This window comes from Raphanus sativus, chromosome 2, assembly GCF_000801105.2.
Source record: "Raphanus sativus cultivar WK10039 chromosome 2, ASM80110v3, whole genome shotgun sequence".
NCBI lineage: Eukaryota > Viridiplantae > Streptophyta > Magnoliopsida > Brassicales > Brassicaceae > Raphanus > Raphanus sativus.
This window is the reverse complement of record NC_079512.1, coordinates 25920517-25943059: the sequence shown is the minus strand read 5'-3', so window position 1 is coordinate 25943059 and position 22543 is coordinate 25920517. Positions and strand designations below refer to the sequence as shown.

The 22543-nt window shown below is 36.3% G+C and overlaps 4 protein-coding genes and 1 long non-coding RNA gene across 6 annotated transcripts; 4 read left to right on the top strand and 1 right to left on the bottom strand.

Annotated features, from left to right (window-relative positions):
- The first annotated feature begins 2139 nt into the window (after positions 1-2139).
- Positions 2140-3142, top strand: LOC108841486 (TATA-box-binding protein 1). The gene is made up of 2 exons (XM_018614243.2): positions 2140-2207; positions 2304-3142. Exon 2 carries the CDS (start codon positions 2355-2357, stop codon positions 2985-2987), a length of 633 nt encoding a protein of 210 aa, XP_018469745.2. The 5' UTR covers positions 2140-2207; positions 2304-2354; the 3' UTR covers positions 2988-3142.
- Positions 3143-3798: 656 nt separating this feature from the next.
- LOC108841485 (histone-lysine N-methyltransferase ATXR4) lies at positions 3799-5845 on the bottom strand. The gene is made up of 7 exons (XM_018614242.2): positions 5444-5845; positions 5156-5211; positions 4922-5048; positions 4602-4671; positions 4315-4497; positions 4152-4223; positions 3799-4040 (listed from the first exon to the last, which is right to left on the bottom strand). The coding sequence occupies exons 1-7, from the start codon at positions 5804-5806 to the stop codon at positions 3922-3924; spliced, it is 990 nt and encodes a 329-aa protein (XP_018469744.2). The 5' UTR covers positions 5807-5845; the 3' UTR covers positions 3799-3921.
- A 754-nt stretch (positions 5846-6599) lies between these two features.
- On the top strand, positions 6600-15417 carry LOC108841484 (ubiquitin C-terminal hydrolase 12). 2 transcript variants are annotated; one of them, XM_018614240.2, is made up of 32 exons: positions 6600-6764; positions 7018-7084; positions 7212-7362; positions 7452-7609; positions 7955-8220; positions 8315-8533; positions 8613-8721; positions 8808-8923; positions 9234-9332; positions 9418-9527; positions 9687-9761; positions 10285-10363; positions 10440-10586; positions 10661-10741; positions 10836-10955; positions 11191-11313; positions 11676-11750; positions 11867-11955; positions 12178-12286; positions 12358-12426; positions 12501-12608; positions 12935-12990; positions 13065-13242; positions 13332-13433; positions 13521-13592; positions 13843-13908; positions 14050-14115; positions 14307-14390; positions 14477-14593; positions 14694-14768; positions 14870-14956; positions 15051-15417. In XM_018614240.2, exons 1-32 carry the CDS (start codon positions 6735-6737, stop codon positions 15090-15092), a joined length of 3345 nt encoding a protein of 1114 aa, XP_018469742.2. In that variant the 5' UTR covers positions 6600-6734; the 3' UTR covers positions 15093-15417. The 2 variants fall into 2 exon arrangements, with proteins under 2 accessions (XP_018469742.2, XP_018469741.2); XM_018614239.2 differs by having other exon boundaries at positions 6609-6764; positions 7015-7084.
- Positions 15418-15935: 518 nt separating this feature from the next.
- On the top strand, positions 15936-18241 carry LOC108817297 (myosin-binding protein 7). Its single transcript, XM_018589955.2, has 4 exons — positions 15936-16247; positions 16400-17627; positions 17720-17766; positions 17878-18241. The coding sequence occupies exons 2-4, from the start codon at positions 16521-16523 to the stop codon at positions 17978-17980; spliced, it is 1257 nt and encodes a 418-aa protein (XP_018445457.1). The 5' UTR covers positions 15936-16247; positions 16400-16520; the 3' UTR covers positions 17981-18241.
- Positions 18242-20456: 2215 nt separating this feature from the next.
- LOC108841347 (uncharacterized) lies at positions 20457-22003 on the top strand. The gene is made up of 3 exons (XR_001948106.2): positions 20457-20728; positions 20830-20991; positions 21239-22003. It is a non-coding gene; the product is annotated as an uncharacterized LOC108841347 (long non-coding RNA).
- Positions 22004-22543: the final 540 nt, after the last annotated feature.

Sequence of the window (22543 nt, the reverse complement as noted above, 5' to 3'; positions counted from 1 at the left end):
TCATTTGGTTAAATGTATTAAATTAACTTGTACAAAATTACTAAAAATCATATAAAATTGTATAGTTATCAAAAATTAAAACTAAATAATAATTACATAATTTGTAGATACCTAAAAGAAACTAATGATATTACGATTTAATTTTTTTTAAATTCCGAAAATTTAGAAAAATTTAGATAATAAAATTTTATAATTATAAAAATAAATTATATAATATTTCGAAATTCAAAATATCATATTTGAATATATTTATTTTAGTGATTATTTATGACTTATTATCATATTCCACAAAGTTTACCAAAAATATAAATCAATATTAAATATAATATATGAGTTATTGCCATATTCTAAAAATATTTCCAAAAAAATATATCAGCATTAAATGTAATTGTCCATATCATATTTAACCATATGACATGTCATCAATCTTAATAGCCACATCATAATTATTTTTGTGAAAACGATTGTAGAGAAAACATGTGACAAGTCACTTCTCAAATATAGACTAGAGGATTCTTAACTTGCTGTCGAGCTATTACCACATCCAATGTATTAAAATCCAGTAAAACACATGTTATTGACAAAACAATAAACTTATAATATTTAAAAAGTACAATACAATGTAACACATTTATACAGAGAGATATTAGATGATTAAGTTATTGTATTCTTATATAGTTGTTATGAAATATTAGTTGAAATATTCTACAATATTTCCCAGAACCACATGCATTCAGAATTCAATTAGCTGAAATGCAGTTCCAAGTTGTTTTTCTTAAAACAACAGAAGAAACTTTTATTATGTACTTTGGTCAATTTTCTTAAGAGAAAATACTATTTGTATACTGTTATTTGTTTCCATTGTAATGATATTAGTGGCTAATAAAATTGGAATTTATGTTAGTTATACCTGTTAATCTACCGTCACTAATCTGATATGTCATGTCAAAGTTTTTATGAAGAGCTTTTCTTTTATGATCATTTTAGAACCGCCATGAACTAGCATATATATAGTACAAATTTATAGGTGGATCCCTCGAAATTAATATAGTTAGATGGTAATTGTGATATGTCACATCTTAGTTTCCTCATCTGCACGATTCTTCTTGACCTTTTGTTCTTGCGGTCTAAGGAGTGCGACTGTGTAAAAGTTTCCAAAGTGACATATTGACGATGGATTTGTTAATTAGTTTGGGAGTTGTACCTTACAAGGCATACTAATTGAGTATAAGCAAGTATGGAGGAGAACTATCTATGGTGGGAGTACTTTTTCCCTGTCTCGATATTTATTTATGTGTTTCTGATTCAACAAGATTTATTTACTTCTGCTCCATTTTGCAAAGTGTCTCATAAAGTCTTGTGATGCATCATACATAAGCAAGGAACTACGTTGATGGATTGTAATAGTACCTTTCAAGACCAGTTTTATAAATGTTCAAGAAACACAATAGGCTCCGACTCAACAGTTAATTCTTATGATGACTAATCTAATCACAGCCTAAAATGTTATTTATACGGCCTAAATTTTTAAAAAGTATATAATAATATACTAAATGTATATAGTAGTACTAGTATAATAAATATTATGATTTATAAATAATAAAATTTATATTATTTTATTTTTCATAAGATTTTATATATAATATATTAATTATGATAATCTGCAATATATGTATATATTTATATTTAATATTGGATGATTATGTTATTACAAACCGAGAAATGTTACAGACGATTTTACAACCGACAGTTCTACTTGTTCTATGAAGATTTTCGTCTCGCTGCATCACTTGAGTTGTCATATGGATCAACGTTTGACCGGTACTTTTTGCGCTATGCTTCAGATATTTTGTAAGTTTTTTTCTTTAATTCGCATAATTTCGTTTTTTCTGTGGCTCGAAACTCAGATCTTCCGGTGTAGAAGCATTAATGAATCATTAATTTTGCAATCTATATATAATTAATGAGTTTGACAGATTTTTTTAATTTTATTTATGAATCAGTTTATAAAGATAGAAAAAGGCAAAGTCGGTCAACTCATGATTTTCCTGAAACACCCTCGGGATCACAAAGACGGTAGGGGTAGCTTAGGCAACTTTATATACCTATACACCTCTATAAGGTTCCCTAATTTCAAAACGCAAGTCCGTCGCCTCTCACAGCTCCACCAACCCTCTTTTGGGAGAACGCAATCAAATCTCCTTTTGGTAAGCACCTCTCCAATCCAATCCAATTCTCTAATCTTTTGTATAAGAAAGCTTCACCTTTTTTTTAATCTTTCGAATGATGCTACCAAACCCTAGTTTCCGTGTCGGAACCAAAACATTGGATCTGATCCCTATATCAAGAGGAGAATGAGCGATGAAGAATTGCGAGGTAGTACTGATCCAGTGGACCTTACCAATCATCCTTCAGGGATAGTTCCCACTCTTCAAAACATCGTCTCGACGGTTAACTTGGACTGCAAGCTAGACCTAAAAGAGATAGCTTTAAAAGCACGGAACGCTGAATACAACCCTAAACGTTTCGCGGCGGTGATCATGAGGATAAGAGAACCAAAAACAACAGCGTTAATCTTCGCCTCGGGGAGAATGGTGTGCACCGGAGCCAAAACCGAGTGCTTCTCCAAGTTGGCTGCGAGGAAGTACGCTCGTATAGTTCAGAAACTTGGATTCGACGCAAGGTTCAAAGACTTCAAGATCCAGAACATTGTAGCCTCTTGTGACTTGAAGTTCCCTATAAGGCTTGAGCTTCTCGCCGCCTCTAATCACTCAGATTTCTTGAGCTACGAGCCGGAGATGTTTCCGGGACTCATATACAGGATGAGGGAACCAAAGATTGTGCTACTGATCTTTGTGTCTGGGAAGATTGTTATCACTGGTGCCAAGAAGAGAGAGGATACCTACAAAGCCTTTGAGAATATATACCCTGTCCTCACACAGTTCAAGAAGATATGCATCAATAGCCGAGTATATAACCAAGTATGAGAAACCTCATATGGTGTAGGAGTATGTTTTTGGGGGTACCTATGTGTTTTGGATTAAACAAGATTATTTTTATCGATTTTGCAAGAAAAGAGATGATTTCAGTCTCTTGTACTATCAAACCCCATATAAACGGTAACACTTAATTAGTAGGCATACGGGTTCCCGAGTTATTCGATTTTCAGTTAATTCAGTATAAATTTATCGAATTAATCCGGAATATAATTTGGTTCGGTATTTCAGTTAGTTTGGTTTTTTCAAAATCTGACAATATTTTTTGATATCAGTTAAAATTTTGATTAGTTTTGTTAAGACTTCAACTAAATTCTGGTTAATTCAGTTAATTTGGTTAGTTTAATTTGAGATTTGGAATAAATCTGTTATAATTTTTCAAAGCAAACCAAAGTAAACCCAAAACCAGATTTATTTTAAACCTATCGAATCGAACCAAACCAAACTAACCAAAAATTTCAGTTCGCTCTGGCTAGTTCGGACAAAATGCCAGACCTAATACGTAGCTAGCCGTATGCATTATTTATCTTGTTGTGATATGATCATGAGTAGCTGGTAACCTGAGAGAAAGAAGCGAAGATGCTGTGCTGGTACAACAGCTTAAGGGAAAGACTCCATTTCATTAGTCTTTGAAGTTAGCAACTTCAGATGACTATAAATAAGAGTCTCGACAATTTAGAAGTTCCTTATGCATTTTGTAATATTCTAAATTAGGGTTTACGAAATGGAGTTCATCGATCAGTGATCTGGTGATTGCTGAGCTTCGATTGTCACCAGATAATCGATAGGAAGTTGTATTGGATTCTGGTGAATCAGTACTTGTTGTGAATAAAATCGTTGATTACATATTCGGTTCATAACATGATGATTCCTCTTATTACACATGAAAATGAAAAGTAAAGATGCAGAGAAAGGAAAGAGTTAATCAGTCCCTAGACTGGCAGCGTAAGCAGTTGCAGCAGAAGCCAAAGCCTTGAGAGAGTAGTGTTTGCCGAGCCTCATATCCCATGCTTGCATCTATATAACATATCCGAAGCTCTTCCCCTGCAAATATACATATGCATTGTATTGTTACCCATTGAAATGGAATAACCAACAAGATTGAGATACATGCTAACTGGAAATCTCAGTTTTTGAGGAATGAAAAGACCAAACCTTCTTCGACATCGCGGAGAGTCATCAACCTTGCATCTGCGTTCTGCAACCAGAATATGTGTGCGTTGGGGTCTGTGCACATTCAATCTAGTCATCACTTACTTTTCTTATGATGCCTCGAGAGTCTTTACAAGAAATAAAGTAAAGATTTGAGATGAAATACCACAGTCATGATTGTAGAAGGAAGGTAGCATATAAACGGCATGGCCAACTGAACCTTCACCTTCAACAGAAGCTGCAGCCAGTGAAAGAAGGTCTTCACCACATGAGCCTCCAACCAGATCAATTCGAAATGCATTGATACGGATCCGGGCGAGAATACCCGTATACCATTGTTTAGTTAAAACTTCCAGATGTTAAGGGGATGTATAAATAGCAGAGAGGAGATGAAAGCCAGAACAGTGGAAAATATATTGGAATTGATGTAATAATATTTAGCTCTAAGGATACAAGCAACATCATCTTCCGTGAAATTTGCCTTCCTGAATGCATTCCATAGCAAGCCATAACCGTCCTCTATCTAAAACAATAACAAGCCAGTTACTATCACTTCATGGGGCCAATGGATTCAAATTAAGTTTTAAAGTAATTACTCATGGCTGTGATGAATACTACAGAGACAAAGGTGAGCTTCAGATAGTGTAATGTGTAGATAATCAATGGGAATGTAATCCAATTGCACAAGTCACTATGTATCAGCCCCTTGTCTCTTGACTCTAAAGTTTTGAAAATCTATAATTAGTATTTTTTTTTCGTCCTGAATAACTCACTTTTGAAAGCATCGCGGAAGATAATGTAGCTGGTTGAAGTATGTCAAGACAGTCTGCGGACAGGGCACCTGAAATTACCATACAACTCAACCTCTTGACCATAAGCGGGTACTTGAAGTTGTGCGTCCTGACAAACAGATAACAGAGAGTAGTCATCATTAGTGCCAAATAGAGGCATCTTATTAGTCTACATGCTCAGATATGTAAAGAAGGACAATGTTGAGTACACCATACCTACAATAATCAACAAAACTTGACCAATCTCCTCTAGTTTCAACATCATAAAACCCCTGTAAATCATGAAAAAAAAAAAAAATATATATATATATAAATCATCAAAAGTACACAGGTAGGGTGATAATTAATCTCTAGCACAAAAAAAAGATAAAAAATGTTTTTATTTCTCATTGAAGCATTTCGTCGAACACTTTGCAGACATTAGGGGGACAACACAAGACACAACCGGTTTTTAGAATCACACAGCACTAAAGACATATTCATAAGGGAAACTAAAGATAGGACCTTTGCGTTGTCTTGGCACTCTTGGCTGCAATACGAGACTCCACGATCTTCAAACTTAGCAGAGCCCACGAGTTTCTTGAGGCAAAGATAGCAGACTGAGTCGAGGGAGAGGAGGGAAGGGCAAGCTAAGACAGGCTTCGCCGTGTGTATAAGATCTCCGGAATTAATTCTACGAGTTGCGAAAACAGCCCGACCCGCTGACTCGGTGAGTCCGACCCGGATCGGTGGCGGACCGGTCTGGCAAGCGGCACCATCTTGACTCGAGGTAGCAGTGGAAGAGAAAAGCAAAGGCTTGTTCAGATGAGGTAGAGGCTTAAGGCGGGAGAGGTAACGGTTGTAACGACCTAAAGCAAACCGTGACATTTTATGTTTCTTCACAATCTTTGTTCTGTCATTTTCACAGGTAATGGCTTAAGTAGCCCTGTGGGTTCAGGTAGTTCGGTTCGCACAGTTCGGAATTTAGGTAGTTTGGTTCGAATTAAACCGGAGAAAATTTTGGTTCGATCTAATTTAGTTTTTCTTTCAAGAAAATTTTAGGTTAATACAGTTTCAGTTTGGTTACGAATTCGGTTTAATTGTTCAAAATTTTAGTTAATTCGATTCAAAATTTTGGTTAATGTTGAATTTGAAACTTTTATTTACGAAACTGAATTAACTGAACTGAATTTTTTTAAACATGTTGAATTGAACCGAACAGAACATAATTTTTTTGGTTTGGTCTTAAACCACATGCCTAGCTTAAGGATGTAGGAAAATACTAGAATTATAGTTTTTCTAAAAGGCCCCAAATAGTTTTGATCATGACAAAGAAACCCCTTGTACAATCTTCTATTTTAATTATTGACTTCTATGATTTTGGGTTTCTTTTGGTCTTGGTCATGAACATGAGTATAAGAAGATCATACACCTAAAAACCCAGTTGTCCCAAGGCCCAAAGTGAAGAGAAAAACTTTCACGTAATAGCCCAAGAGAGAATACAGATAACTACAGTAATGCCCCCGTAGTTACGTCCTAAGTCTTAGACGTGTTGCTCTATCATTGGTCTGTCTCGTTAGAAAGGACTCAACCTCGGAGAAAAAAAGATAAATCTGAGTACGGAGCGGTGCGAAATTACAGTAATAGCCTCTTGAAATTATCGAAAAAATAATATCGAAAAGAGTAAGAAAAGAAAGAGCAATTGTATTGTAATGTCTCTCTAGTCACACTTTGCCTCTTCCTCTTTGATTTTTTCTCTGTTCTTCGTCGTCGTCGTCGTCGTCGTCGATCCCACCCGTCAACCCTTCTCCGGCCAATGACTATGGTGACTCCGCCTCCCGTTGATGTAATCTCCGATTCATCATTTTCTCTTGTTAATTTGATGTTTCTGTATCCTCTTGAATCTAACTTGGGATTGTTTGTTCAGCTGATCGATCCCTTAGGGTTTGTTTTCTGATTTGATTTTGAAATCGTATTTGTAGTAGATGCTGCGATTTCGGTGTGTTAGATTAGTGATTGTGATCACTGTAGGGCGAGATTAGGGTTTTATTTTCTCAGAAGTTTTTTTTTAATTTGTGTGTTTTATTGTTTCGTAGCAGCAAGAGGATGAGGAGATGCTTGTTCCCCATTCAGATTTGGTCGATGGTACTGCTCAGCCTATGGAAGGTAAGGCTTTTTAGGTCATTTGCTGCTAAAATTTCACGGATCCTCGATGATATAGAGGTTATGTGGTTCTAGAGAGCTTCATTGATGTTTATATTCCATTTTCACCAACTGTTTGATGCATTTGTAGTGTCCGAAGCTGAGACTGCTGTGAGTACCGTGGAGAACCAGCCAGCTGAGGAGCCTCCCACTCTGAAATTCACGTGGACTATCCCACACTTCTCTAGGATTAACACGAGGAAGCAGTACTCCGATGTGTTTGTTGTTGGAGGTTACAAATGGTAAAAAGGGGTTTGCAGTTAATTTATTTATTGCCATTTTTTTATTGTGGATGTTGATTGGTTAACATCATTTGGATATGTTTGTGCAGGCGCATATTGATTTTCCCGAAAGGGAACAATGTTGACCATTTGTCCATGTACTTGGATGTTGCTGATGCTGCGAGTTTGCCTTACGGTTGGAGCAGATATGCTCAGTTCAGCCTCGCTGTTGTCAATCAAGTCCACACCAGATACACCATTAGAAAAGGTACCTGTGATTTGATAATGATGTATTTATAAAACCTGGGATCCTGACTGCATGCATGAGCAGAAAATTTATGATTTTCGAAAGTTTGGATGATGGGCTGGAAGAAGGGGATCACTTTGTTGATAGTTGAATATAGTAATGTTATTGCTATCTTAAGCTTTACCTGAACGCTCTGTGTAAAAAAATAAATTTCATGCTATGCGCCCTTTTTCAACTTCTCTATCAGGCTGAAATATTTTACCTGATTTCTGTCGAACTTGGTATTCTCATAATGTATAGCTGTAAGTGACCTTCGGTGATACAATACAAGTTTCACTGAAATTATAATTCCTATTTGTGGTGCAGAAACGCAACATCAATTCAATGCGAGAGAAAGCGATTGGGGATTTACGTCATTCATGCCTCTTAGCGAACTTTATGATCCTACTAGAGGATATTTGGCGAATGATACTGTTTACATTGAAGCTGAAGTCGTTGTGCGTAAGGTTCTTGATTATTGGTCTTACGACTCTAAAAAGGAGACCGGGTTTGTTGGTCTCAAGAACCAAGGTGCAACTTGTTACATGAATTCTCTTCTGCAGACACTATACCACATTCCTTACTTCAGAAAGGTTTGATATATTCTTGTTTACAATTTTTTTCAATCAGCTTATTAAGTCCTACGGGCTCTCTCAGAAATGTAAACCAATTGCATGTTGCTTGTAGGCTGTATACCACATGCCAACAACTGAGAACGATGCGCCCACAGCAAGTATACCTTTGGCTCTCCAAAGTTTGTTTTACAAGCTCCAATATAACGACACCAGTGTTGCGACAAAAGAGCTGACAAAGTCGTTTGGTTGGGACACATATGATTCTTTCATGCAACATGATGTCCAAGAACTCAATCGAGTTCTCTGCGAGAAACTTGAGGACAAAATGAAGGTAGTTCTTTTTGTTTGTTATGCGATGATTTCCTTCTCAGTTGATGCGTCTTATTTTAAGATTTTTCTTTTCTCTATAGGGAACTGTTGTGGAGGGAACAATACAACAGCTATTTGAAGGCCACCATATGAATTATATCGAGTGCATAAATGTAGATTACAAATCTACACGGAAAGAATCATTTTATGGTATAGAATTGTACAACTTCACTCTGTTGTCCTATTCTGTCACATCAACGTTTTTGTTAATTTGACATGTTCTTATCTTATGCCAGACCTTCAGCTGGATGTTAAAGGCTGCAAGGATGTTTATGCTTCTTTTGACAAATATGTTGAAGTTGAACGCCTTGAAGGAGACAACAAATATCATGCAGAAGGACATGGATTACAGGTCGGTTTTCCTCACTCTTTCCCTTCCATTTTACTTGCTGGGGATGGTCGACTCATTCACAACTGGCATATTTGGATACGTAGCAATTTTTTCCTTGTCTTGAATAATATCCCGCATATTGAAAAGGTGTCGATACTTTATAAAATGAGAGTTGTATTGAACAACCTAAACTAGGACATGTTTGAGACTTTTTTTTTAACTCTTCGAAGCCTAGTTAGTTACCGCCGAGCCTAACTCTTACTATAACAAATGTAGTCCGTACTCCTTGTCTAGTCTTATTCTAAAGGAATAGCATGTCATTTCGTTTCAGGATGCAAAAAAGGGTGTTCTTTTCATAGACTTTCCACCTGTTCTTCAGCTCCAGCTCAAAAGGTTTGAATATGACTTCATGAGGGATTCCATGGTGAAGGTTAGTATTTGATCTTGTGGCCATGAGTTGTATTTCGCGTTTGGCGGCGCCCTGATTTGAATGCTAATATAGCTTTTATTGATAGATAAATGATCGGTATGAATTTCCGCTGGAACTGGACCTTGATAGAGAGGATGGGAAGTATTTATCCCCTGATGCTGACAGGAGTGTCCGCAACCTGTATACACTTCACAGGTCTTCATTATACCTTTCAATTCACTTTTACTAGATTCGACAAGTGTGCTTGAATTCAAAAATTAAATTCCCTATAGATGGAGCGTTGATAATATCGTTGCATGACTCAGTTTTTCTTTGATTATCCTGCTTGACCTTCAAGCTCTTATTTGTCTGCAGTGTCTTAGTTCATAGTGGAGGAGTACATGGTGGGCATTATTACGCATTTATAAGGCCCACGCTGTCAGATCAATGGTATGTCTTAAGATTCATATTTCAGGCGCTAGAAAGGAGTTAAATCAGAAAAGTAATTTAGTAACTGTATGCTGCTGGTGTTCAGAAGGTCACACTTCTGAGCAATTTGTCCAAATCATGTCCAAATCCACTAGTACATTGCTTTACTTGATCCCAAAGCTGTCACCTAAAAGAGATGTAATTATTAAACAAAATTGTTTGGATAATATAGAAACTTGTGTTATACTTAGCGTTTTTTTTTGGGGGTTTTCCACGTTATAAACTTGAGAGTAGTACTTTTGTCATAAATGTTGCATAGGATTTAGTACATGAAGAAATCTGTATTATGTATATCAACTCATCAATTTGAAAAACTGGAAGTGCCTATGATGTATTAATATGCTTGCATGTGACATGATACGAAACCAGCGTCATACATCTCTTTTGATACTGGTTTCAATACTATTATAACATACTTGGTCTATGCATTTCTTTTAGACTGTTGTTTCTTCTCATGAAAAAAATTGAAGTTTCTATTCTTCAGGTATAAATTTGATGATGAACGAGTAACCAAGGAGGATTTGAAAAGGGCATTGGAGGAGCAATATGGTGGTGAAGAAGAGGTTTGCATTTTCTTGTTACATTTTCTTGTCGACCATTCTCTTGTCTTGTCTGACATATTTGTTTGTGTCATTTCAGCTACCACAGACTAATCCCGGTTTCAATAACCCTCCTTTCAAATTCACAAAGTACTCGAATGCATATATGCTTGTATATATCCGGGAAAGTGACAAAGATAAAATAATCTGCAACGTTGATGAGAAAGACATTGCTGAACACTTAAGGGTATAATATTTTTAGGCATTTTCCCAGTGATGTGCATCTTGGTTCAACCTGATCGGTTCGTTACATTTTAACAGGTGAGGCTGAAGAAGGAACAAGAAGAAAAGGAAGACAAAAGAAAATACAAGGCACAAGCTCACCTCTTTACGATAATTAAGGTTTGTTATTTCTATTTGATTGGGTCTGTTAGAAAAGGTTAAGCTGTTAGAGTTTAATTTTGACACTGTTGTTACTAATAAAATCACATGAAAGGTTGCAAGAGATCAAGACCTTAAGGAACAAATTGGAAAGGATATATATTTTGATCTTGTTGATCATGACAAAGTTCGTAGTTTCCGGATCCAGAAACAGACACCGTTTCAACAGTTTAAGGTACTTGCCAGAATATCTTTAATTTTTTTGTTTTACAAAAGGGAAGGAATCCTTACATCTGTTGAAGAAATGGGTTATGTGAAAACAGTCTTTCGGGTAACTTGATTCTATCTTGAAGAAGAAGAAAATTGATCTGGATTTTATGAGAACTTTCACATTGCTGCTAATTAAATGGTTTATGTTCACTGTAATTTAAACATTTGCCATCTTTGACCCAAATCTTATGGTAATACAGGAGGAGGTGGCCAAAGAATTTGGTATACCTGTTCAGTGTCAGAGGTTCTGGATCTGGGCAAAGCGACAAAACCATACCTATCGTCCCAATCGCCCACTTACACCTCAGGAGGAATTACAACCGGTACTGTTATCCTTCTCGTTGCTATTTATACATGTAGTTTTCCTCTCTCTCTTTTTGCTGGACATTTGAATTTATAGTCAAGTAATACCTCCTACTATTATAGAATCTGATATTCTGCTAGCTTTGTATTTCTATGTTATAATCTTTACATCTAATTAACTGACTTTTCGGTTTTAACTGTCTCTGCTCCAGTTGTTTGGAACCTGTTTTCTATTAAGTTTCTCTGTTTACTTTGAAATGAAATTATCCTGTTGTCCGCTAGAAACTTTATTTTACTACTTATGATTATGTCAGAGTCTCTTGCTAATAACTCCTTGTGCAACATGTATGAATGTTTTTAATTTGGAAAATGAGTTTTGTAGGTTGGACAAATTAGAGAGGCATCTAACAAGGCAAACACTGCCGAACTTAAGCTGTTTTTGGAAGTAGAGCTTCTGGTAAGAACTGTTTGCAAATTATTATTGTTGAAGCCTTTAACGTTGGAAAAAAACAGAAGCTAATTGATCAACATGAAATATGAGCTAATTCTTTTACTTATTCTTCAATAAATTAGGATGAACGTCCTATTCCTCCGCCGGAAAAATCAAAAGAAGATATTCTTCTTTTCTTTAAGCTTTATGACCCCGAGAAGCCAGAGTTAAGGTAATATGTTTTCCACATTTTCTTTCGCCCCGCTCTAACTTCTATGTTAAATGGTCTACTGTGACTTTAGTAACGATTATATATACTACAAAAATGAGGCCTTTCTTACCTTTTTACATTGTGATCGGAATGGTTTGAGCCCATTCGCCTTCTTAGGTCTTTGTTTTTTTTCTACTGCACCTAATATTTTTTTTTGCAATATTTTTTTTCTTGTGCTACCAGGTATGTTGGCAGACTGATGGTGAAAAGTTCCAGTAAGCCTATGGATATAACTGGAAAACTGAATGAAATGGCTGGCTTTGCTCCTGATGAAGAAATAGAACTTTTTGAGGTTTGCTGCTTCCGGTGCCTCCTGATTATATGGTTATTTATTCTGTTATTTAACTAACGCCTTATTTGCAGGAAATCAAGTTTGAGCCTGGTGTTATGTGCGAACACCTGGATAAGAAAAATTCATTCAGATTGTGTCAAGTAAGGTTTCACTGGTATCTACAGAAAATTTTCAGTCTCGTGTCTCTTTTGTGACTTGGGTTTCTTGCCTTCAGATCGAAGATGGAGATATCATTTGCTTTCAGAAACCTGTTGTTAACAAGGAGATTGAATGCCGCTACCCAGCTGTGCCTTCGTTTCTTGAATATGTCCAGAATCGACAGGTATTAATTCACTAAGCACTGGTTCCTAAAGTCTCGCTTTCAAATGATAAGCTTTCTTTCTAGTGGTAACACTTAATGATTTAGGTGATCTCATGCATCAGCTCCAAAAATCACTTGTCATATTATATGTGAACCAGAAGTTTCTAACATTTTAATCAAATCAGAGCAGAATGTATGCTGATATCCCACTAATTCTTTCTACTGTTTTGGCATAATAGTATTCCTTATTTTGAGCATTCGTGTCTATATAGCAACTCCTATGAATGTTCAGTAGAGTTCAATTGTTTGTAGCTGGGGATAAACTTTTACGGTTTGTGATTTTGTAGCTGGTCCGATTTCGTGCTCTGGAAAAACCTAAAGAAGATGAATTCGTTCTGGAGTTGTAAGTACATCTGTGGACGAATTTGTTTCAGCTGATTTTGATGAGGAAATCATAATTTTTATTTTATTTCTTAGGTCAAAGTTGCACAGTTATGACGATGTGGTGGAAAGAGTGGCTCAGAAGCTTGGTCTTGACGATCCATCCAAACTTAGGCTTACATCTCACAATTGCTATTCCCAGCAACCCAAGCCTCAGCCTATAAAATACCGTGGAGTAGAGCGTTTGTCAGACATGTTAGTCCACTACAATCAGGTAATGGACGTGAAGTTTAGTGAACTTTATTATTTCTTCTTACTAAAGAATGCATTTTGCTTATTAATTGTTCTTTCTATGTCTTTCAGACGTCGGATATTTTGTATTATGAAGTTCTTGACATTCCTCTTCCAGAATTGCAAGGTCTTAAAACCTTAAAAGTCGCTTTCCATCATTCCACGAAGGAAGAAGTATGTATAGCCTTTTTTTGTGATTCATAGTCTTTTTTCCTTTGCATATTGGATTCATTTTCAAGCCTTTTAACCATCACTGTACAGGTGGTAATCCACAATATCAGACTACCTAAACAAAGCACAGTCGGAGATGTTATCAATGAATTAAAAACAAAGGTAAATGGCTGGATGGTTTACTTTCTGGAGTGGCTGGTGTATTCTTCTTTTTGTTTGATCTCTGTATTGTCTATATCTTTGCGAGAACTACTTTAAAATGACAATCCGATGAAATTGAAGGCATCCGGATTATAGGGTGCATCTATTGCTGACCTCCATATTTTTTGCTGAGGAAAATTTACAGGCTTTCGATTACATTTATTACAAATTCGATGTTATGCAAGTTAATCTAAGGTTATGCCTGATACAGGTGGAGCTCTCGCATCCAGATGCAGATTTGAGAATACTTGAGGTGTTCTACCACAAGATCTACAAGGTAACAAAGAGGCTTCTTATTTTTTACATTGTAGTCGATTATTTGACGATCCTAAGTCCGAGTATTTCTCCTCATGAAATTTTTGCAACCCTATAATTTACAACAAAGACTAATTCTAGATGCTGGTGGTATGTTTTGCAGATTTTTCCATTAACGGAAAGAATTGAGAATATAAACGACCAATACTGGACTTTGCGAGCTGAAGAGGTATGCTACCTTTTCTATTTACCTGCATTTCCTTCAAAGATTTTTGGTATTTTCGAAGTCTTAGTAGTCTTGCTGTTCATTACTTATTTCTGATTTTCTTACTTTGCTTGTAGCTTTTGTTTCCCTGTGATCTCAGTTATAAAACTAAAGAGATTGTATAGTTATTTAGTGGATATGTTACTAAATCGCAGATTCCGGAAGAAGAGAAAAACATTGGTCCAAATGATCGCTTAATTCTTGTGTACCACTTTGCTAAGGAGACTGGACAGAATCAGGTGATAGTCAGCTATCAAGTTTTTGGTATCTAACTGTTTTACTAGTTGTAGCAAAGTGTCTTATCGGTATCATGTTTGTTCTTCAGCAAGTGCAAAACTTTGGGGAGCCCTTTTTCTTGGTAATCCATGAAGGTGAAACTCTTGAAGAAATTAAGAACCGTATCCAAAAGAAGCTTCATGTATCAGATGAGGACTTTGCCAAGGTATGTACAGGACTGAGTAATGATCAAAGCTATATATGAATAGAATTCTGTAATTTTGGTGGAACTGGTACAATTCTAACCTTTTCATTCTATTATGTAGTGGAAGTTTGCCTTCATGTCAATGGGACGTCCGGAGTATTTGCAGGACTCAGATGTTGTTTACAATCGCTTTCAGGTGTTTACTTCATCTCCTCTAGTTTTCTTGAAAAAATGGTGCTAATATCGGAGATCTAACTTTTTGTTTTTTTTTACCTTGAAAATGGGGTAAACAAACAGAGAAGAGATGTGTATGGTGCTTTTGAGCAGTATCTCGGTTTGGAGCACACTGATACTTCTCCTAAGAGGGCTTATACTGCAAACCAGGTGACATTTTTTTGATAAGTAGATTATTTTGCCTAACAAGGTGTAACCAAAGTCGTCCCTCTTTTGTTAATTTTTGTTTGCATTGTCCTTGTAGAACCGACACGCTTATGAGAAGCCGGTGAAGATATACAATTAGCCGAGAAAAGAAAAAGGCAAATGTCATCAAGACATTATTGTGGCAGCAACGTTGGAGCAAAGGGATCGAATAAGAGGAGGAAAGACCAAGTGTGAGGTGTGATGACGACCGACCGTAGGATGTTGTAGGAGAATTTGGTCTTGAACAGGGTTTTGGGTTTGCGCATTGATGGTGTGTTTTTTTTTATATCTTTCTTTCGTGCTTCATTACATTTTGTGTTGATGTATATGGAATGTGCGAAGACTATTTGCACATCATGCAATTTTTATTTTCGAAAAAAAAATTAATATGGAAGCCCGTCACTTGGATTCGGGAGTTTATAGAATAGCGCGAAACGTGTGTAACTTTTTTATAGAGATTTGGGGTTTAAGAAGATTTTCTTGACTGGCGGTTATAATAGTGTGTTGCATTTCCAGTAATTATTAGAGAAAAGCTGTTAGGATATGAAGCTTTTTCCAAAAGATCAACCTCTCAAGTTTTATGCAACCTCAGTAGGATACTACCCTTAAATCTACCGCAGTAATCTAAAAGATAGAGAGATAATAGTAAAGTTGGTTAAATTTACAAATTTAGTAAAATTAGGTTCTGGCAAGAAGCAACTAATAAGAATATGTATCTACACTCTTTTGAAAATCCAGGTAAACTGACCTGTACTTTCCCGCAGGTAAGAAAAAGACACCTCAGCAAACAAAAATCTAAGCCGTTGATCTTAAAAACTCATCCACACCGTTCTCACCACTCGAACATACTAAAAATAACCTTAGTCTGTCACTGTCACGAGGAGGGGGTCCATGGAAGAAACAAAAGACGATGGATTCATAATCAGATTTTAAAATTTGAAAAGATAAAAAAAATAACAAAAAACCTTTTGAGGGTTTCAATTATAAGAGGGAAAAACGAAGACCAATTGTCTCGTCTTTCTCCTTCGTTTCAACGATTTTGTTGTTGTTGTTTTACCTCTCCCGATTACAAACACTCTTTATTCTCTCTATTTATTTTGCTTTTTCTCTTTTTGCTTTCTCCCATAAAGGCGAGAAGGAAAGATAGATAAAATTGTTGAATTCATACAGAAGAGAATTGATTAGCTTGTCTCTGCTTTCTACTTGCTTTGGATAAAGCTCCTTCTCCTGGAAAATCTCGACGTTGTGGTCGAAGGTAAGTCTTTCGATTTGCGATTCACTTCTATTTTTTTTTCTCTGGAGATAGCTCTCGCTCGATCGCTTTGATAATTGAACAATGTTTGAGCTGAGTTGATTGTTTACAAGAGAGCTAAAAATCACGAGAGAAACTCTGTGCTCCTTTCGCAGGATTCGCTTCGCATCACCTGGTGAACGAACGAACGAACGAACGAACGAACGAACTCTTTACTATGTCTGTTGTGTGAATTGTGAATTTAAAAAAAAAAAAAAACTGTTAAAACAAACTCTTATGGATACGCTCACATGCTGCGACTGTGGACGCGATTGCTCCTCTCATATCCCCTCTTCCTCCAACGCCAAAGTCCAAATCGAGAACGAATGCCAGCTCCTACGCGAAACCGTCGCCGCTCAGCAAGACTCGATCCAGGACCTATACGCGGAGCTCGACGAAGAGCGTAACGCCGCCTCCACCGCCGCGAACGAGGCCATGTCCATGATCCTGAGGCTGCAGAGGGAGAAGGCCGAGGTCGAGATGGAGCTGAGGCAGTTCAAGCGATTCTCCGAGGAGAGGATGGAGCACGACCGGCAAGAGCTGCTGGCTCTCGAGGATCTGGTGTATAGAAGGGAGCAGACGATCCAGGCCTTGAGTTTCGAGGCTCAGGGTTATAGGCATAGGATGATGAGTTATGGTGTTAGCGAAGATGAGGTTTATGATGACGTGGACAAGAGGGACACGTGTGATGATGAGTATTATTATGAGGAGTATCCTCCTCTTAAGTGTAGTTTGAATGAGAATCCTGAGGAGGTTGATGTTGATGTTGAGAAGTATGCGTTGACTGATGATTCGCCTTTGAAGAGTTTGGAGCTAAGGATAAGTCAGATGGAGAAGGTTCCTAGCTTTGGAGAGAAGGTGGTGGTGGTTGGTAATGGTCAGAGTCCTAGGCGTCAGAGACATTTTAGGAAGGTTTCCACTTGTAGTTCAAGTTCGCTTTTGGGAACTAATAGGAACCAAATGCCTGGTTTTTCTTCTCTTGTTGATGATGATGATGATATGAATGATAGAGTCTATACCATTGACTCTGTTCATCAGGGTGTATCTCACAGTGGTGTTGTTGCTGAGGAGAAGGTTAGGGATGATACAGCTGTTGATGGCTGTGGAGGAGAGTTGAATCAGCCGGATCCTGATATAGTGAAACTCTATGCGAGGATGCAAGCGTTAGAGGCTGACAGGGAGTCGATGAGGCAGGCGATTGTGTCGATGAGGACTGAGAAAGCTCAGATGGTTCTCTTGAAAGAAATTGCGCAGCATCTGTCCAAGGATGTTATTCCAGAGCGGAGGTTACCTCTGCGGAAAGCATCTATTGTTGGAGTATTCAGTTTCCTATCTGTCTTTAAGGTGAATTCTTTTTTTTGTTATATCATCAGTCAATGGGTTGTGATCTTTAATAAGAACATAAAAACACACTAACTCTGATGATTCCTATGCAGTGGATCACATCTTTTGTTTTCTGGAGAAAGAAGGCTCGTCGAAGCAAGTAAGCAAACTTTGCATAGTGAATGGGACCTGAGTTTTGAGTTTGTAGTAGCACTTGTGCAGACCTGAATCTAAAGACTTATCATCCTTGTGTTTAAAATGGTAAATGTAGGTACATGAACGGGGTGCAAGGGAACAACATGGGTTTGGAAATGCTTCTAGAAAATACGCCTCGGATACGGCAATGGAGATGTCTTTCAAGCACGCAAGTGTGACATAGATCATGTTCTCCAACTAGGTGAATGTGAAGCCATTAATGTGTATACTGGGAGCCTGTAAATGTTTTACTCATGTGCAGTTTTTTTTCCTATTATTCTTTCGTTCTTTTATGTTTGCCGTATTTCATTTATTGGTGGGGTTGGAATGCATAAAATTAATGTCTTGAATGGGGTTTGATTTGTTTGTGTAATGAGATCGGTGGTGCGGATTCTGTAAGCAGCTGTGTATAATATTTCCACCATTCTTTGTTTGGATTCTCTCTGGTTATAGTGAGTGTTGTATATTGATCGTCAAAGTTCTCAATCCTTACTGAAGCTATCATCAATCAAAGGGTCACCTATGCAATGGGTGAATACCTAACTAAATAATTTTATAAATGTTATAATCTGTAAATGTCAAATATAGGAGAAAAGGTCTCAGAAAAGGTATAGACATAGTATATTTTAATCTTAAACAATTCTCTTATTAGTATACGGATAAAAGGTTTAGCAATTAGGGTACTAACTCTTCATATAGAAACGAGAAGAGGGACGGTGCCGTCCTTTAGGAGAAGAAGCCACGTGACAAAGAGGCTCTTTTCTGTTGGTCCCATCACCAAATGCGAAGCTGATTAAAATTTTACATTCTCATTTTAGTACGTTGGCCAGCACTAAACAATTCTCACCGCGCCATTAAACCATCAGTAATATGTATTCAAAGCTTCATTAGTTTTTTTTTCTCATAATTTATTTTCTCAAGTGCATTAACAAAGCCAATATCTGCATAATACCCTTCTTCTCCGAAAGATTCAAGTGGATCTACAAAACAATATAAGCTGTGAATTAACACTATTAGAACAGAAAAAAATCTCAAAAAAGAAACTATTAGAACAAATCCCTTAGCTACTTACATGTTTACTTCAGTCTGTCTCACTGGAATCACCAACCGAGTTTCGTGTTCGAAACAAAAACGTAACAAATTAGAGAAAACATCTAATGAAGATTTTGTTTTTCTGTTCTTTTAATTATATTTAGTAGCAATGACTTCTGGTGTGTGTTTATTAGTTAATTAACTAGAGCTTCATCAGCGCGTCTGCGCAGATTTTGATTTTTTAAAAAAAAAATTTTTAATGATATTTAAAATATATATGTTATTTAGATAATTTTAGGTTCCTACCAACTTATTCAGATCTGATTCCGTCCATAAATTTATAATATCTAAATGGAGTTTAATTTTAAAACAAAAAATAATATAAAAATGTTTCGTATTCGAATGTATACTCAAGCCCATGTATAATTGATTATGTAAACAAATATTTTTTTGAACCAGTTTGAATTTTTTTCACGAATGAGAAAATCTCATTTATATCTATGAAATTATTATTTTTAACATGTAAAATAAATAATTTAAATTATTATAGTAAATACAGTTAATGAAATAATTAGGAAGAGTAATATATAATAAAAAATGGATAAGTTCTATTTAATATTTTGTAATAAATACTGTCAAATTAATTAAAATAGAAATAAATGAAGTAGTTTGAATTAGTTTAAAAAAGAATGAAAATTTGTAAAAAATTCACTTAAAATTAGGTAAAATAATATTTTGTATTTATGTTTTAATAGAATAGATATAAACTATTTGAAAAAAATAGAAGATGGCTCAAAACTAACGTTTCAAGTTTCAACTACCGACAAGACAATGTGGGGGAAGGAAGAAGGCTCTATCTCTCGAAGACCATCTTTATCGGTATCCTCCGCCTCATATCTTAGCAATTAAGTGGCGATAATTAAATGAAAAATGGCTAATAATATTTGGGATGTTTCTTAATTAAGAAGTGTTCGGGGACATCCTTAGGAGGCACGTGTCAAGTTGCGAATGGGCGATGATCATCATAGTGAAACTGCTTCGGTCACTCTGAATCGTAGACTCGTGCGATGATGATTCTTGTTCGTCTTTGAATTCATTCGAGAAACGAGCAAGTACGAGACTCCTCGCGACTTTTCTCGCCGAATCCACGCGAATTTCGTTGGAAACAAATTTCGAGTTCGTATTCGTCACCTGAAATCTGGTCTTCCGACGAAAAATCCGCCGCTTCGCGAATCTATTGCGGAGGAGAATCAGGCCGTGTCGTTGGAGTAAGGACATAACAGACGGCGTGAGACGTTAGTGTGAGATAAGAAATCGAGGTGAAAGAGGAAGATGATTGTGGAATCATTTATCAATCGTCTGTGAGAAATCGAAGGTGGAAGAGGAAGACGTTCATATGTGTCCTACCAATAATCAACAGATTAAGAAAAGTCCTTCGCTTTGTTCCTTAAACCAAAAATAATATTAAAAATGTTAAGGACTCAAAACCGATAAAGATGGTCTAAGAGCATCATTATCGCAAGGACCAAAAATCAAGTCCTTAGGTGTTTTTTACTAATATAATGGTGTTAAGAGACAAAGTTTAGAGACACATCAAAATGAGTACATTATTGCTAAGACTTTAGCTTCTTCATTCTTCACTTATTCTTCTCCTTTTTTCTACTCGGTGGATTCGTTCACATCCACGAATCAAAAGGAAGAAAATATCGAGATTCCAGATTCTGATTCTGAATTATAGGTTTCTCGATGGAGCTATATTCATCTTCTTCTTCTTCGCCGGAGAGTTGTAGCGTGAAGGTGGCGGTTAACGTTCGTCCTTTGATCGGAGACGCCACAGGTGAGACGTTAAGTCAGGAATGTAGGGAATGCATTTCGTTTTTCCGGTAACGCCACAGGTGAGAGTTTTTTTCTTCCATCGTCAAATTCGAGATTTAATTTTAAAAATCAGTTTCGTTTCGGTGATGTAAACGCGTCGTCGTCGTTGTTCCCTGGATAGATCCACGCCGTCGAGAGAGAGTGTAGAGAGGAGAAGAGAGGTTTGTGAAACGAGACAAAGGTACTTGTCTTACTTGCTTCTCTCCAATCGCATTCTGCCACCTATGCCCAAGGACCAGCCCAAAAATCTCTTAACAAGGGATTTTCGCAACCCACTTCTTAGGTAATTAAACCTTTTTACTTTTTTTAATCTCAAAAATGCTTAGGACTTGGTCCAAGGACCACGATAAGGATGCTCTAAGTCTTCTTGACTCATCTTCGCACTTGTCTCGCCACATGTATGCATCCTCGTTTATTTCTTGTGGCTGTTCGTCCCCACGTAGACATGTATCATGATCAACCTATCTATTATTTCATTTGTCATTTATATTGTTTGTTTTCTAATATCTACGTTTTTGGAAACTTAACAGGACTCTATTATAGCATGTAAATGCGAAATCAAACGCAAAGAAAACCCGAAACTTTTGAGCCATACAGGATCCAGCGACAGAAATTAACAAAATGTATCTCTTCATGATGAGGAAGAAAACAAAACCTTCGGCCTGCTTCATTTATGGACTTTGTGATTTAGACATCGATTATTGACAAAATCACAATCTGTCCTTAACTTTCTAGCACCACTAACACATTGATTGACGCAGTACAACACACTTGCACATAACGTACCAAAATTTACATTCAATTATCTTCTAGACCTCATATGCATTTATTTATTATTTTACCTTTTGGTAGCCGTAAGTCAACTGAAAGTCCATTTTAAAAAAAATGCCTCTTCAAAAAGAAATATGGATTTTTAACCATTCACAGGTATTGAAACCAATATACACCTCTTAAACTAATTACTAGTATGAAATTTTGACAAAAACAAATTACTACAAAAATACTATTCGAGTACTCTTTACATAAAATGAGGGCTTGCAAGTTGCATCAATATCATATCATTTAGGTTTAGTTTTTTTGTTTGTCATGGGTTCAGAAAATGGTTTTAAGATCCAACGGTGATTCTTATTGGTCGGATGCATACAATTTGCCAAAATTAGCTTTCCAAGTTATTATTATTGTTATTAAAGGAACAAATTTAGATACAAGGACAATGCATATTGGATCCAGCACTTAAAACTCAGTACCTTTGTAAATCATTTTGTATGACGTCAAACTTTACACACGGAAACAAAATTTAGAGGCTATACAAAAACAAAATTTAGAGGCTATACAGAAACAAAATTTAGAGGCTATACAAAAACAAAATTTAGAGGCTATACAAAAACAAAATTTAGAGGCTATATACTCGGAAGTATCAGAAAATGAATGGCCACCCGGCTATAGTACAAGTTCTTGTTGGAGTCTAGTTTCTTACTGTGTTTAAATTAGAAACTAATTACTAGATTTATGTATGGAAGATTAAATATACGTACATACGCATGCATCTACGTATACAATCTCAGTTGTATTACACATGTTCAAGAGACTAAGTCTATATATGCAGAATATATGTCAGTATAAGATGATAAAAAAATAAGAAACAATCCAATAACGCAGATGAAAATATAGAGAGAGATGAAGAAAGATTACTGCGAATTATCATATAAAATCGATATTATATATATATATGTGTGTGTGTGTGTGTGTGTGTGTAAATTTCTGTGAATTATCATATAAAATCGGTGTGCAATGAATATCAAAATGATGAATTGGTGAATTCCTCATCGATATAT

Bases quoted from the DNA above. Each gene is read 5' to 3' on its own strand.
- LOC108841485 (XM_018614242.2), bottom strand. From the start codon at position 5,806: ATGTCACGGTTTGCTTTAGGTCGTTACAACCGTTACCTCTCCCGCCTT. The intron at 5,049-5,155 runs GTATGGTGTACT...TCTGTTTGTCAG, and splicing joins AGTTTTGTTGATTATTGTAG to GACGCACAACTTCAAGTACC. The intron at 4,672-4,921 runs GTGAGTTATTCA...TTATTGTTTTAG, and splicing joins CTTCCGCGATGCTTTCAAAA to ATAGAGGACGGTTATGGCTT.
- LOC108817297 (XM_018589955.2), top strand. From the start codon at position 16,521: ATGGATACGCTCACATGCTGCGACTGTGGACGCGATTGCTCCTCTCAT. The intron at 17,628-17,719 runs GTGAATTCTTTT...ATTCCTATGCAG, and splicing joins GTTTCCTATCTGTCTTTAAG to TGGATCACATCTTTTGTTTT. The intron at 17,767-17,877 runs GTAAGCAAACTT...TGGTAAATGTAG, and splicing joins AAGAAGGCTCGTCGAAGCAA to GTACATGAACGGGGTGCAAG.
- LOC108841486 (XM_018614243.2), top strand. From the start codon at position 2,355: ATGAGCGATGAAGAATTGCGAGGTAGTACTGATCCAGTGGACCTTACC.
- LOC108841484 (XM_018614239.2), top strand. From the start codon at position 6,735: ATGACTATGGTGACTCCGCCTCCCGTTGAT. The intron at 8,722-8,807 runs GTATAGAATTGT...ATCTTATGCCAG, and splicing joins ACGGAAAGAATCATTTTATG to ACCTTCAGCTGGATGTTAAA. The intron at 12,609-12,934 runs GTATTAATTCAC...GTGATTTTGTAG, and splicing joins AATATGTCCAGAATCGACAG to CTGGTCCGATTTCGTGCTCT.